The 16,406-nt window shown below is 44.3% G+C and overlaps 1 protein-coding gene across 1 annotated transcript; it reads right to left on the reverse strand.

Moving 5' to 3' along the window:
• Positions 1–243: 243 nt before the first annotated feature.
• LOC144114862 (antimicrobial peptide microplusin-like) lies at positions 244–4,183 on the reverse strand. The gene is made up of 5 exons (XM_077648863.1): positions 4,021–4,183; positions 2,299–2,360; positions 1,613–1,708; positions 854–880; positions 244–364 (listed from the first exon to the last, which is right to left on the reverse strand). Exons 1-5 carry the CDS (start codon positions 4,109–4,111, stop codon positions 299–301), a joined length of 342 nt encoding a protein of 113 aa, XP_077504989.1. The 5' UTR covers positions 4,112–4,183; the 3' UTR covers positions 244–298.
• Between the last annotated feature and the right edge of the window lie 12,223 nt (positions 4,184–16,406).

Genomic DNA, 16,406 nt, shown 5'->3' on the forward strand with positions numbered 1-16,406 from the left:
TCCCGACCAGTCAGTGAATTTTGTGAAACCGGACTTCGGCAGGGTGTTGGTGTAACGAAAACTCTAAAGCTATCTGATTAAAAGGTACCTAAAGAATGTTTATGAGCAGAACTTTATGTAGAGTTCATGGGCATATCGACGAAGAGTTCTCGTGCTATCCGTTACCAGGAGTAAATATTCGTTGTGCTAAATCCCGAAAGCTGTGCTCACAGCAAGCCTTAATTAATGAGTGTAGAAGCTGTCTTTGGGAGTGATATCTTTATTGTCAACGAAATATACCAAAGGCCATGTGACTTGTTTAGGCGTGGTGAACCCTCTCGCGGCAGGCAGAGATGGCGTTGCGGAAGCCCTCCTTCTCGGCATCCTGAACACACACGGGAGGAAAGGAAATCAGGCGACGAGGAAGGTACTGAGAAATGCATTGAATTCATCGCTTCAATCTATCTTTCATAAATGGAGAACTGGAGCAGAATACAAACGCAGTGAGCGTGGTCTCTGAGAATACAGGCAAGCTTTTGTGCACGGGAAAGAATGTTTGCATTAATTTTAATTCACCAGAAATTCACTAAGATTGAGGCACGAGAACCGTAGTGTCAAGAGATCCGTTTTGAATTTTTTACATGCGGTGCGGAGACAATCTAAATCATTTGCTTTGTAAAAATATAAATATATTTTCCTTCGACTATGCTTACTTTTGGACTAAGAGGTTCGGGTGGTCGCTGGCTACTGGCTAATTGCGTTTGGTCTACCTTTCGCTGGTCATCTCTTTCATTATTATCGTGATATCAGCACTGGCACTGCTTTATGGCGCTTCTCAGCGCTTAAAATAAAGCAGACGCAGAACATCTCTTACCGTGAAAAATTCGTTCCCAGAGTGCTCCTGAAATGAAACGAACAGAAGTTACACAACAACCAGCGCATTTCGCTAAATACGTTCCAAATTGCACATGGCATTAAAAGCCACTTTCTTAAATTCTTTTATTTATAAATAATACCCTCCTAATTCTGTCCCCCCCCCCCCACCTTTTCTGAAACGTGCCTAGCCTTTTTTTTTTTTACTCCTGGAAGGGCACAACAAAGACTGCCTCGTGTTCTTTTACCACTAATTCAGCCTCGTCAAGGTCCTGAAGCCCATGGTCTACAGTAACAGACCCACTGCCATTCCGAAACCCTCTCGGTTCATGGAACTCGAAACAGTGTACAATGCAGAATTTTTGGTGTGTGCCATATCTTGTACAGTGTAATTAACGTTACTTGGCGTTACCTGTTTCTAAGAAGAATGTGAGTGCAAGCTAATGCTGCATGCATTAATTTATCTCATTTCACATCCGTGTGCGGCGCTGCTGAATATTTCATTCTGGTCAATTTTTTTAGCCTGTGCTCAACTGCCGTAAGGAATCTGGTCCATTATATATTTCATAAAAAGGGCACTTGATACAGACTCTGGATAGCGGCAGAATTTAGCTTTCTCGCGAAATACTCCTAACAAAAAAAATAGGTATCCTGATCACAGCGTTCATTGTTTCGATCGAAAATCGTATTCTTTCCATTTTGTCGGCTGTTGATAGAAGTAAGGAAAACCGACCAAATCAAAACACGGCGCCCCACTCACCAGAGTTCCCTGGTTCCGCTCACACATTTTCTGGAAAACGCAGTGAAGCTGCTCGCATTCGAGGCGTTCCTTGACTGTGTTCAGCTTGGTCGCAGTCTAAAAAGAAGAGGCACATAAGGCAATTTCTACTCTAACGAGGCAAAAACTCTATAGGCAAAAAGTAAGAAAAAATACATACTTGCCAACCTATATCGGCTTACGAATTCGTAGTAGTGCATTGATTTGCAACGCTGCTCGATGTACACAAGGCGCGCAATGGGGTAAATAATTTACCAGCATGATGAAAAGTAAATTGCCGTGATACATAGTCAGGGGTTATACATCAGTAGTATATCTACACAGCCGCTGATGGTTGGTAGCCTTGAGCGTTAACTACAAATATTTGGGCTGCATCTCAAAGAGACGTCGAGTAATTGTTAGTTGTAATCATAAGGCAACAGCGCTGTCTCTGTGACGTCACTTTGGGATTCCTGCAACACATGCTGCTCGCATGAGAATTAAAATGCAGCCACGCCATTCTTCTTGGTGATAGCGCATTACCTTTGCACAACGAACGCGAAACTGCTGCATGCCATATGTGGCAAGATATGGTTTACAGAATAATATTAAAACAAGTCGAGCAATCCTCGCATCGTGGCAATGATGCTAAAGCTACTTAGAAAGAAATGATCAATAATGACTCAGACCGCTTCATCGAGGTGCTCCTGGATGCATCCGACAAGTGCGACCTGCGCATCGGCTTCCATGGCTGTAAAGGAAAAAATAAAGAAAACGTGTTGAAGCAGGCTCTGCGTACGTGATGCGTTCACATCTCAAAGGGAAAACCTGTTTATCTTTCATGCACTAAAGCACGGCAAAATAAACCTTTGTAGGTGTCTACGGTCTTCCAAGCGTGTGGTTACTGACATTCGTATTTCGTCACTGATTGAAATCCGGACTCATTGGCGAAACAGGCGCGCCATATATACCTTACAAATTTTTTTGCCCAGATTGTAGCAAAATGCATTTAAATATACATGCTATAGATGAAGATGTGACGGTCTCTGCGAGGCACGGCAGATTCCATCCCGAATCTTAGTTTGGGTGTCGTGGGAGGGCAACGACACGCTCGCGGAGTTTTTGCAGCCTCCGCCCGTCTAAATGTTACGCAAAGCGTGTCCAAGTCGTCTAGCGCTGACGAACAGGTGGCGCTTTTGTGATCATGCGAACAATCATAAAAGTGGGAAGGTGTTTCACGCATACTCTAAACGGCTCACCTCCAACAGTGTGATGTTACACCTTTCAGGCAGGTCAAGAGGACGAAATACACGCTTTAACTAGCAGTTAGGGGTCGTATTTAACAGAGGCTATACATTTGATTTACATCTTGTTCTAAAATAATAAGTACAATAATATTCTATTCTTTGCTCCACGTTTTTCTTGATGACCTAAAAGAAATCTGGGTCCTTTACCTTCAATGCCGCCTGTAGTATTCATTAAATTTTTCTCGGGAGATAATAGTTTTATTGCAGCGAGTGTATGCCACAAACGAGAGAAAAGAGAGCCTGTAAGATTATTGTAAAAACTAACAATTTCAACAAAAAGGCTGCGTGATTTCGGGGCAGAATAAGTTATGGGCATTATAAACTGGGATACGTTGCGTTGCAACACATACAATAAATATCACAAATTAATGGAAGTGTAGCATACGTACACTTTAAACTTATAGAGCAATAGTTTGCCCTGTCTATAATCTTCACTATTCCGCACACTTTGAGTTCGCACACGTCTTGTGTTGTCGGAAATTAGTATTCATTAATCAGGAATGATGAAGAGAAGACTTCCCTTGAGAAAAGAATTAAACACCGTGTCGAGAACATACTTTTCTCATCTGACTGTGGAGAATAGTATGCTTTTGACGCGTTGTAAAGAGTCAGAGCCTTCGTAATGCATTCGGAGCGCAGAGTTTAAAGTTAATAATAAAATATGCACAAAGGGCCTGATTATGCCGATCTTTTTACAACTATAGCGCAAGAACCGTGTCTGCGGCAGGAGTACATTATGTTCAGAATGAAAAAAGTACCATAAACTTCGCCTAGGGTCTCGAGTGTTAAGAATAATATTAACAACTTCGTGAGCAACTTTAAGCCATGGCTTCAAGAAAGCAGGTATGGAATCGCACGAAATGACCCGCTCAGCACCGTATGTTAATTTCTACAGCACCCTTGCGGCTTAACGGGCCCTGCAACAATTGAACTATGCACGCCTAGGTAACGATTTCTTAATCCGTTGCACAAATTTTTTTTTTTGAAGAAATGATCTGAAACAACACGAATCTCTAGCTCTCGGCACTACCATCGAAGGCATCGCCGCAAAAACCACAGTTATGGAATACAATCTAAGAGCACTGAAATACCGCTTGTACGTACCGCAGACGGAGCCGTGGTGCTCGTGATGGTCCGCAGAGGCCAGGCCGAGCAGGCCGACCAGCATAAGGCCAACGAGGGTTCTCGAATTCATTGCTTGCGTGGAGAGAGGAGTCTGCTCTGTGCTTTTGTGCGGACGCCCCCTACCGAAAGCGTAAGGGCTGCTTATAAAGCACCCGTCCGCCCCAAATCTCGGCGGTTTTTATCTTTCACTCGGAGTTTGCGACAACCGAAGAAGACACTTGCGTGATTTCGCCGCCTTGCCCAATCTCAGCAGAAAAGAAAAGGCAAAAAATAAGGCTGGGCGTGAAGGAGATCTTCTTGTCGCGCACTTGAAGAAAGCAGGGCTTGCGCCACTTTGTCAGCCACCGTGAAGATTACTCCTATTCTATGTTTCTGTTGCACACGCGACACTAAAATGTCGAAATGGGTTATCGGCAAAGAGCAACACAACGAAAGATTACGCAGTACTTTAATGTCACATATCATGGCGTTCCTTTATAAGCTAATTATGAGCACTTTTCAATTTTTCGCTCGAGCGTCAGAAAGTGGTAGGTTAATGTGTTTTTCGTAACTCTTGCGATGCATGTATGTAAATCGCCAACATCATTTTTTTAGTTGGTACTTGCATAGCCTGTCGGCATTTCAGCAAGGGGTGGGGGGGCACTCTCATATTCCTAAAGCAAGAAATCATGCACTTAACGCGTGATAAAAGGGCTAATTTGGTACAAAATTAACAATATGTGGCAGCAAAGCACTCTATGCAGGAACTGTTTTCAGGAAAAACGAATAGCAGAGTACGTCACCTTTAAAAGTAAATTCATAAAGTTTTAAATAATGGTCTCCTCGCTTCGAAACATAGAACTGCGGCTTCAAATATTTCGCTCCTTCTATACCTGTCTTGGAAGAGAAAATGTTGCGTAAAAATTTTAATCTCATATTTCTTCGAGCTTTCATGTCTGGCGACTGAAGATTGATTTTGCTTTCGGACGGACTCAGTGTCTTGTCATAATTTCCAGGGACAAAGCGGACTGCCCAATTTTGAATTCTTTCCAGTTTGTCAATATGTTCTTGACCGTGTGGGTCCCGGCACACTGAAGCATATTCGAGTACCGTGCGGACGCGAGCGAAATATACCTGTTTTTTGAGATGCTTTGGAAGATGGCTGAAATTTCTTCTCAAGACGCCTAATATACCAGCAGCGTTCTTAACGATGTAGATAACATACTTTCATGACCTGAGGTTAACAGTAACGTAAACGCCTAAGTATTTATAATTCTGCACTTTGTTCGGTTTGGTTTATGGGGTTTAACGTCCTAAAACGACTCAGGCTATGGGGGACTCTGTAGTGAAGGGCTTTAGAAATTTCGACCACCTGGGGTTCTTTAACGTGCACTTACATCGCACAGTACACGGGCTTCTACACTACAAGGGGCGTAAACCTACACTAGTAGATGTCGTTGATCACCTACCGTATCCTAAAAACGGTACCCCTCTTCGCGATGTAATCGCTCATGAAATGTAAACTCCTTCAGGCCCTCTTTGCTCATCTCCATCTTCTATTACTTCGATATTATTTCCACCGACCTATTTTATTTTGTTTTATTTTTCGCTCATAATGAATGCGGTTTCCCGCACTTGTATTTTTTTAGGCATTAATCTAGGGTAATGTCGACCATCTTCGGTAGAGGAAACACTTGTTTTGTTCTCTTGACTTGTCTGCCTTATTGTGCTCTCCCTATTTCGATCTATGAAGTAACCCATGTTCAGGCGTGTCGATGCTGCATGTAGCAATCAGCTCCGCTTCCCCTCTGAAAACCTTCATACACCCATTTTCCATACTTATAACTTCGCACCATCTTGTGCAGGATGGTTACAGTAGGCCATTTCCTACACAAACTCACAGAGCATCGAGGATCGAAATCCACCTCGCACTCCGTCTGGCCCACACACATAGAAGATATCACGTCACTGTCAGAATTCAGCACCGCTACGCATGCTGACAGCCTGTACTATCCTATCTGATTTGCAGAGATAACGTTCTATTTCCCACGTTCTCTGATGTGGGCTGAGGTTAAATTTTAAGTACAGGAATGAGGGGAGTGCACGTTGCTTTTATAAGCGCCGGAAAAGAAACCTGAATCGTGTTCTTGCTTTAAATGAACCATAAGCACATATCGGCGTTTTTACTCCCATTTACAATGAAGACATTGCTGCGCCTGTAGACTTAACCGTTTATGCCTGTTCGTCGGGAAAACCATCATAAAAGTCTCAGTGTTGCTTTCCTGTTCCGGCGCCACTTCTGCATTGGATTGAAGGAAGTCGTTATTGAATGGTGAAGATCGCGAGGAGTGCACAACCCACTGTGTGCGTATGTAACATGCCAACTAAAAAGACATATGTCACAATTCGAGGTGTATGCATGGGCTACACATGGTAGTTCCATACCAACAAGCGTAAAAAGTTCCCTCTATCTGGAAGCAGAATCTGCATCTTTAAGATAATCTTAATAAAATCCAGAAGAAAAAATTATGTGCTCGCTGCATTTGGCCGCACTCTAATTTTAGTTTTCGTTTCTAGGCATTCTTGCGGCCCCTTATCCTTATTTCTGGTATTTACTTCTGCTGGCATTCAAAGCTAAAATAATAATCATGCCGATTTTAAATACAAGGAGAGAAAAAGGGGAAACTAACAGCGCAGTCGAAATGGACTAAAGGCATTGTTTACCGCTAGCTTCCTGGGTGCTGAACTTGACTATACTGTTTTGTTTCAATAATGCTTTTAGCGTGTAGTGTGCTGTTCAGACCGCTGATAAAGTCAAACGTACCCAGTAATTCTGGATATAAACATTTTTGAACTGGAAAGAGTCCATGGAGTCAATTTTTTCATATATTTTAGGATGTTACTGTAATCATTAAAATATCCGCAGATCTCCCGCCGGCAGGCTTCCATTTTTGTTCATGATGTTTTTGCAATATCCAGAAGCGTTCCCAATTGGTTTTCTATGGCAGTCTTAACAGCTCGATGCGAGTGATGGAAAAAAGTTTTAAATGAATTGTGTTTTAAACATCGGAAATATAGAATATTGTCTTCAATATTTTCATAACAGTGATTTATAAATTTTGCAATATTGAAATGTTTTGTAAAGTATTGTTGGAGATTATCGACATACTGTTTCACAACACTCCAAATGATTGCCATGATATGCAGCAGAACGCCAAACTTCATAGACATCCTTTTCCGTGGTGTAACAATTTGCAAGCCTTTGAAGAAAAATTCGACTAACAATTAATAAAACAGAAATCAGTTTTATACAGCGAATACCTTCCGTCACTGAAACAGCTAAGCCGAAGGTATACTGTTATGGAGAAGGCTGCACGAAACGCCTATGGAAGACAGTGCTCTCTTCCTTACGCATTGTTGTCACCTTCGCGTCCTTCCCATCATGTTCGTCGTGCTGTCCAAAAGAGAGACGTTCGTCGTAGAGACTAACTAGAGACTACAGAATCGTTGAACTACTCTGAGTCGAGTTCCCTTTACCGAGATTTCCGCTGTTTCAAAATTGTAGGAATTTGTGATAGAGCAGCAACCGGGACACAAGACGCCTACACAAGTAAACGGATCATTAAAAAACCAAGAACAAAAAAAAACGAGTCATGAAAAGGCGAATCCTGAACGTAGCGAAAGATTGCCCTGTTACGAAACACAGGAGTGATAGCCTGCGGCCTCACTTCAACCCGACAGCTAGAAAACGTCTCACATAACTGTCTCGACCACCCCTGACGCAAATCCCTTCCTGCGATAAGGTGCGCTGATGAGTCCGATAGAGGCAACTGTTATCTAGGCCTCGCAACATGTCAGTTTGCCTTCTCCACTTTCCACTCCGTTCTTTACCGTTCTTCGCGAAGATGCGTCTCTGAGATCACTCCTGTTTCATATCTTATAGTCTTACGTTCAGCTTGAACTCTTATGGATACTATTCTGAGTGTCAAATTCGTTCAAGGATTTGGCGCCAACAGCGTGTCGGCCGAGCAATTGCTTTTGACAAATCCTATCGTTGTCATCGCCCTTGGAAGCAAGGCAACATCATTTGCCACTCCTTGCAGGTGGTAGTGGGCTGCTTTTTTTTTCGTTTCGGTGCCCAAAGAACAACATGCGATGGCGATGAAGGTTCAAAAATTAGAATTGGTAAATGCCAAAATAAATCGGCAGTCGTCAAAAATGTAAAGCAGCCACAACTCAAAAACGTGCACATTCGAGCGTGCGCTTGTAGATTAGTGAACAGTGGACGGGGAGAACAAGCAGACACAAATCCGATCTGTCTGGCAGGCGCACAGTGGGGAAGAGCACGAATCTGTCGTAACGTGGGCTGTTTAGGTAAGAACTGTAGCACATCTCTGTAATACAACACAAATAATGCATGCCGACCTTTTCTTTGTGTTACGTGGTTATGATGAAGCTTTGCAGCGTAATAACGACGACGAAAATCACACGCACACAGGACAGTCGTATGCACTGGCTGTGCCTGTTTTGTTTCTGTAATCGCGTTGTTTTCCGTTGCGAGCTTCTTAATGCATGCAGCTCATGCACCCACCTTCCAACTTTTCTCATTTTACCATGCTTATCTTGAGAATGTGAATAGGGCACTAGTATAGGTGGAGAGAAGAGGATGCTCAGGAGTAAAAATGCCTGTTCGCTGGGAGATGTACTTGGTTTTTCTTCAAGGTTCGGCCGACCCAAGTCAGCCACAGAAACCGACTGTTTAGATCTAGCATCACAGCGACCCTCTCACTGCCCAGTGCCGAAATTTTGCCACCATCTCCGCAGTTGCATCTCTGGCCCAGGTCCGGCCGTGCCGTAAACTCAAGTCTGGCGATCATACCGCTTCCAAACCGTGCACGGGGAGCGATCTTTGGCGCATCTCACTGACGCCCTTCAAGAGAATAAAAAAACATGGCCATATATGATACGACTCGGTGGTGTTATAAATTATCAGGCATTTGCGAATAATGCTCAGCTGTAAGTGGTGCCTGTCCCGTCATTTTCGTCTGCCTTCTTGGTCCCTGTTCTCCTTTCGGCCGTCTTCAGAATCCTCCAAAACATATCGCAGCGTTTCTTCGTCGTTAAATCGCCCCGAGACGAGTCGTATTGCTATGGCTGAACCAGAATTTTATGCCGAAAAGCAGCCAAGCCAATAACGAAACCGCATCTTCCCGTCACTCCTGCGCCTGTCCAAGGTGGATGAATCATAACAGAGCAACCTTGCCCTCTAGGTAAAATTCGGAAACGAAGCCTAGAAGAAAGGCTTGTCATTCTTCAACTGATGCGTGGAAGACGTGAGCAGCGTGATTTCACTACGGTTAAGCTCTTTATTCACTGAATCCTACACAAGTACCTTTTAAGTATTGTTATCTTTCGGGACAGCCTCGTTGGAGAACGGTTGAGCGCGGAGAACGTCCACTGGAATAATTATTGCAAACCTCAAGGCTTATCGGTGGTTTGACCACAACCGCACTGAACTGTAGGCGTTATTTCATGATCAGGGCATGCAGTCCGCTCCAAGCAAAATAAATACGCAAGCTCTCGATAATCGACCTGCCCCCCGGCTTTAATGGACTGTATGTAGGTTAAAGTGATCCCACAGGGAGTCCATGGTTAAATAGATGAAAGCGCATTTAACGTTCAGTGCCTGGTTCACATCGCCCAAAAGACTAGGTTTTGTTAATCACTTGCAACACTAAACTGACTTATTTGAGAAGTCCACTCAGCGCAAGCATTCTTGATGTGAAAGTCCCTGTCATGCTTCATTGGTGACCGTCATTAGCGATTGAATCCCTGCAAGAACAAATTAAAACTTGAAACTCGCAATTCTTAAAACAAATAGGAATCCATTCTTTGCCTCCCTGAACTCCGGCAAATTGTGAATATTTCACTTGAAACGCTGTATTGCATAGACCGCAGCGGCCGCCTAGCCGTTTGCACATCCGCCTCGCATGCAGGAGGTACGTGTTTCAATCCCCAGTGCCGCCGTTTACCCAGCGGTGATACAATGGGTAAAAGCTTTCCCCTGCCAGGTGCTCGGCTTCTTTAGGGTGAAATGCTTGGGAAATCGGTCTTTGCACCCCACCTTGACAAGAAGAAAAAACCTTGTGTCATGGCGCCGATTTCCCACAGATGGCCTTGCACCATAAAAATTCATTATCATCATCACTTTACAATGGACGGGGTCATGTGCAAATCGAGGAATGGTAATAGAGGCACAAAAAACTGTTAGAAGATGGAGTGGAAGTGCAGGCATCTGGCCTGACACATATGACTTGCTCAAGCGCGGAATCAAGCTCCCGCCTCAGCACTGTAGACTGAACTGCAGCGCTTTCGATGATGATCGTAGCCTTTAGCTCCTCTGCACTGGTGTGCTCAGTTATGTAAACCTCGCTTCTTACATATGTATCCCCAAGGAAAGAAGTCTGAGAGGAAATCGCTGGTGGCCGTGGGCCTGTGCCGTTGTAGCCTATCCATTGTAGCGGAAATCTTGCTCTGAGAGGCTTCACAGCAAAGACAGTAGAATGCGTTGACACTCTATCATGCTGGCACCACGCTTACATGAGGACATTTACAAGCGGGTCTCCAATGGTGTTCCTCACTTCCATCAAAATTTCTTCCCGGTACTTTCTCCCAGTGCGTGACTGCGAAAAAAAGCGGGGGCCTACGATTCGGCCTTTGAAAATGCCGCGCCAAAGTATGACCAACCAGTTGTTGGGGTTTTTGTTCGCCGGGGCCAGTAATGGTTCGCATCGGCACAGTTATAGACAATTGTGCAGGGTCGAAGACGAATTGCGGCATAGCTCAGCTTCATTCATCCGAATAAAAAAAAACGTCAAAATTCCCGATCAGTGTATCACTGAACGGGAGCCCCGTTGCAAAAACTGAGCATGCGTTCTAGGTGTATCGCACTTAGCTACTAGTGCAAACATGAAAATGCTGGATGCAGTACGTGACAAGGACGCTCTGCACTGATGTCACGTTTGCATCGGCACTGCGCTATTTCCCGAATGCTGGCTTGTGGCTTCGCTCATAAAGACAATAGCACGGCGGATTGAAGCTCTTCGCTCGGAACGGTCTGAAGATGCGCTCAGGCCTTCATATTGACACCTCAGGAACTGTAAACCGAAATGGTTAAAAAATTTTGAGGGCCAATCAATTGTTGGATTGAAGCGCAGGATAGACGATAGCACTTTTCTTTCACTCGCCAATCTAATCCAATTCTGATTCTTTGCCAACGGCGTCATCTCCCCCTACCCTATTGTTTCATCCCCGGTTGTTTGTTAACTCATGTTTTGGTCGCTACTCAAAACGTCTTCATGCCACTAGCCAGTCAGAGGTGCAGCGGTTAAGAGAAGCGCCACTACAACGGCAGGTAGCTGACTGTTTAAAAGACAGTCATCACGGTATGGCTTGTGAGACCCATCTTGCTTTTCCCGATCAATACGGCACAGGAATAACTCCCGAGAGTGTCATTTTTAAACAGATATTTTCAGGAGGCCGTCTATCTTGGACGCAGGCCTCCTGTGGTCTGGGTTATTTTGTTCTTAGTCACTGTCATTTTGGCTGAGTCATTCTAAGTCCGGCATTTTTCTTCTCCAGCAGATAAGGGGAGGGAGGGGGCGGCTGGCAAGTGCAAAGTGGAGAGAAAGAAAGCCCCTTTCACACCACCTGCCAGCTGCCACGTTTGGCACGTGCAGGGGTGACATAGAGGCCGATGCCGGACAGTTTTCGCCGTCATGGCCCTTCTAATGCCCTCACACTGAAATTCGCACAAGCGATGCCTCCATTGGAAGGTCGTGCCTTGAGTGCTTGGGAGCAGAAAACTGCGCAGCCAGACGCTTGCAGCACTTCTATATAGTTACATATGCGACAAGCATGTTCACTTTTTCTTCGGTGGATAACCACGCTTCTCTACGCGGCGCCATTCCGAGGCCGATGCTGTCACACGCCACAAGTGAAAATTGCGCGAACCATTCTTTTTGCCCCTTCCACAGACAACGAGGTCCATGCAATCATCTTGAGTCCGGATCGCAAGCGCAGTGACTGAACGCACTGGTATCCGACGTTGCTGGAAACGGCAAGTCCGCTGAGGGAAGCAACAACCCGGTTCAGCTGTGTGGCCTTGAGGTGACGTCAGCAGTGTGACGCAAAGCGCAGGGAGTAACTATCCAATGGCATATTCCTATCGGCGATCCGGAGCACCTCTCCGAATACGCAACAAAGCAAGATGTCTAGGGAGTCTAGGGGTAATGCTTTCCGTCGCCGTCCAATCTGCTATCCGGATCTGAATCCAGATCAGCCAAGCTCTTCGGTTTCGCCGAGTGAGAAAACTTGCTTTGAATCGCCGATTTTCAAACGCCAAAATTTAAAAGATGCTCGCAGCCTCGGTGTTAAGGAGTGAAGCCGCCTATCAGGGTTGCTTATTTTGCCCGTAACGCCTGCTACAAATTTTTGGAAGAAATTTTTCTTCTCAGCTTTACTCATTATTAAACAATGCAAGAAGACAGGGCAGACGAAACAAAAAAAAAAGTATGTAGCTCAAGCGCGTGATTTTTCTTTCCTCTGTCCTCTCTTCCCGCGCTAATTAACAATGAATCGGTATTAACTTGCCCACATCGCAGCCTTAACCAGCTAGACTGTTTGGAGGACCAACCCTAATTCTGTAAATCCAACATACCTACTAAAAAAAATGTGGGACGCTGATCAGAGTTTTTATTAGTTTAGCTCACTAATAAAACATTATGTCTCATCCCTGATGTCCGCCGCATCTGCCAATATTGTCTGGGGGCTGAAATGAAGCTTGAACAAGTTGCCTTTGTTTTAAGAGTTCCTGAGCCTCTAACAAAAAACATCCGATATGAGGGAATGGAGAGAACGAACCTATGTTTAGAACGAAAGGCCAGAACCAAGGTACTGACTAGGCATTTATTTGACATCATTGTGTCGAGAGCAATCCAGGATCAGGATTTCCTCCTCTGGCGTGTTTAAAATGGCCGCTGTGGTGTTGATTGACTGTTTTCGCAGTGTGTTGAGAAGGCAGGTCTTGCACCCACACTGCAGTGCTGCTTAGGAGATCGTTAGTGTGAGCGACGAATTAATATTGCCAGATAAAAAAAAACTTATCCAATAAATAATTTTTTCAGTGCAACCTGCCATTTCCCTCTTCTCTCTGAAATACTCATGAAAGAATTCGATATTTTGTATCCAGATCTCACGAACAAAGGCGAAAGTTGATGACAAAGACTCATTTTCTACAGAAAAGAACCCAGAAAGGGCTAAATTAGGAAACTTTTTGATGAACAACCAATTTTTTACTCAAATGTGCGTTCAAAAATATCCCCCGATGTTTAGCTACAGAAATTTGAAAACAAAAACAAAATAAAACAAGAAACGAAGGGCCCAGTAAATGTACACAGCTATAAGCTTCATAGTGAACTAATAATGAGTGCACTTTTGTAAAGAAATTTCGCCGCTGTGTACTCAATATATGTAGGGCTTCGACTTTCCCCTGTTTATTTTCTAGTAATTCTGTGAACTATGTTCGGTGCTTATTTCACATCGCAATTTTCGGCATTTCAGGGGTTAATGCTATTTCTCGTGCAAAAAATGCGAGTTTTATTCGGTGATATGTCTGTTACCCCTGTGCGCAAAGAATCCACATATGTTCATTTTTGATTGTTTGTTGACAAAAGCAGTCTATCAACAAGTAGTTTGCAAAAAAATGGTAATGTTTATACCTGTACTTAGAATATGAAAAATTATCTCCGCAAAAATTAATGCAGCGAACCAGAAGTCATCATGCCAGATTATAAAAGCTTAACTAAAAGTTAATTGCTGAAAATTCGTATGCGCATAAACACAAATCACAAGAGTCTACTGTGCGATGTCAGTGCACGTTAAAGACCCAGAGGTGGTCGAAATTTCTGGAGCCCTTCACTACGGCGTCCCTCATAGCCTCAGTGACTTCTGCCGTTATTTCATTATAAACCATAGCCGCCGCGGTGGCTGAGTGGTTATGGCGCTCGGCTGCCGGCCCGAAAGACGCGGGTTCGATCCCGGCCGCGGCGGTCGAATTTCGATGGAGGCGAAATTCTGCAGGCCGGTGTACTGTGCGATGTCAGTGCACGTTAAAGAACCGCAGGTGGTCGAAATTTCCGGAGCCCTTCACTACGGGTCTCTCATAGCCTGAGTTGCCTTAAGACGTTAAACCGCTACAAACCAAACCGATCATTATAAACCAAACCAAGCCAAATCACAAAAAAAATTAGCGAAAGCAACAAAGTAGTACGACACATATTCGGTTCTCTCTCTTGAGTATGTCGAACCCGTAGTTTTTTAAATCTGTAGTCAAGTACAAACCGAGAATGAAGCGGCAAATGCCCCTCACTCTAGTCAAAGGCGTCGGTCGATATTCATGACGTGGCAGTAAATCTGTGGTTAATCACCAAAGTTTTACAGGGTACTAATCTAGCATGGTTTGGGATAAGACAGCGATTAATCGCGACGTCATGGCCGGGTCCACATCATTGCCTCGTGGGACTCTTTCAGAGGCATCTGCCGTTTTTTCTTGCGTTGAATCCGTCTGTAGTCGGCTTCATGACAGAAGAGCTTTTTATTAGGCTCTGATATATTCAAGTGTATTTGCTTCTTCCTACAATGTGCTCATTTCTTCATTTACTGGACGCACAATGAAAGCATCAAACGCTTCAGAACAAGAATTCTAGTATTGAAAAGAACAAAAAGGGACCGCAGGCGAAATCTAGAAGGAGCCAACATGTCTCTACTACGACGGCAGCGATGGAACTACTGTTAAACTGAAGCAAAAAAACAGAACATGCCACTGTTTCGCGGCGATTCTGCGCGGTGTAGAATTGACGGTGGCTTTTTACGGTTAATAGCGTTGTCAGTATCTTTACCTGCCAAAGAAAATCTCCTTAACCAGGTAACGACTCTCCTAGGGTGATGACAGTCTCTGAACAAAAGGTGGTCTGCTAGTAGACAAAGATTGACGAGGAAGTGAAGTCTCTTGGTCTGTACCTGTTGTTTGTCTAAAGTATAGCGAAGCAATGTCTCAAGGTATACTGCTGCACTTCTGAAGCAACGAACCCGATGTGTCACCACGCTTGTGGCTGGCGAACTTCGTTAATGCTATCTTGATACCAATTTTTAACGCCTACTTAATAGCCAGCAAAATATGACGCACATTTGAATGCTACCGACATTATTCGTTTCAAACCGAGTTTCCAAGCATCAATTCGGATTTTTTTTCCCTTTAAACCTGCAACTCGAACTCCGAGCAGTTCTCTGCAGCTCGGTGAAACCATCGTCATATTGTTTCACTTCAGGTGGCACTCCTCAAAATAAGTTAACATTTCACGTAATTAGTTAATTACCTATGATTAGTTTTGCAGAATTTAATATTGACTTAAGGGTCAAGTTCATTTCGTTACGTTGTTGGTCGAGGGGGCTAAGAAACAACCGATGCAGTTTTTTCAGCAATATATCTACTTCGTGGTCCTATTACCAGCATATAAGGTAAGCCTGCGAAGTATTAAAAAAAATGCGTGACTGCGCACTTGCGCTACCGCACTGTAGCGTTAGAGCTCTGAATGTATTTGAAAGAACGAAGCGTGCACGTTCACTGTCTGGAAGTAAGCAGTCACGCCGCTATCGGCTTAGTCTTGAAAGTGCGTCAGTATGTTCTTCCAGAACATGAAAAGCGACCGCCATGATCTGCGATAAGCGATAGGCAGACCACCCAGAGCAGAATCTAACGGAGCGTTTATTGACCCATCACACAAACAAAACAAAAAAGGAAGGAAATGTAATTAAGTCACGCAGTTCAAGATAGTCTCCGTTTTCTGGTTTGGTTTCGTTTATGGGTTTAGCGTTCTAAAGCCACTCAGGCTATGAGAGACGCCGTAGTGAAGGGCTCCGGAAATTTCGACGACCTGGGGTTTTTAACGTGCACTGACATCGCACAGTACACGGGCCTCTAGAATTTCGCCTCCATCGAAATTCGACAGCCGCGGTCGGAATAGAACCCGCATCCATCAGACCAGCGGCCGAGCGCCATAACGACTCAGCCACCGCCGCGGCTTCTCCGTTTTCTTTATTAATATCCATGCCGCGGCAAAATCACGAGTGCGCACTCAGGCTCACTGTCAAATGTTGGGTCTACCTATGGGCTCACTCAAACTCAGGTTTACAAAGTCTTGAATTCGAAGTCACTGGAACTCACGAATACAGACACATTTAGGCTAACAGCTCATGTGGACTCATTCCGACTCGCGACTCATCCGGGGTCATCCATTCCTTACGACTCTCTTCAGCTCACAACTAAT

Source organism: Amblyomma americanum, chromosome 1, assembly GCF_052857255.1.
Source record: "Amblyomma americanum isolate KBUSLIRL-KWMA chromosome 1, ASM5285725v1, whole genome shotgun sequence".
Taxonomy (NCBI): domain Eukaryota; kingdom Metazoa; phylum Arthropoda; class Arachnida; order Ixodida; family Ixodidae; genus Amblyomma; species Amblyomma americanum.

Coding starts and splice junctions, on each gene's coding strand:
- LOC144114862 (XM_077648863.1), bottom strand. CDS start 4,111: ATGAATTCGAGAACCCTCGTTGGCCTTATGCTGGTCGGCCTGCTCGGC. Junction 1,709..2,298: donor AGGAGCACCTCGATGAAGCG/GTCTGAGTCATT, acceptor TCTTCTTTTTAG/ACTGCGACCAAGCTGAACAC. Junction 881..1,612: donor AGCGGAACCAGGGAACTCTG/GTGAGTGGGGCG, acceptor GTTTCATTTCAG/GAGCACTCTGGGAACGAATT.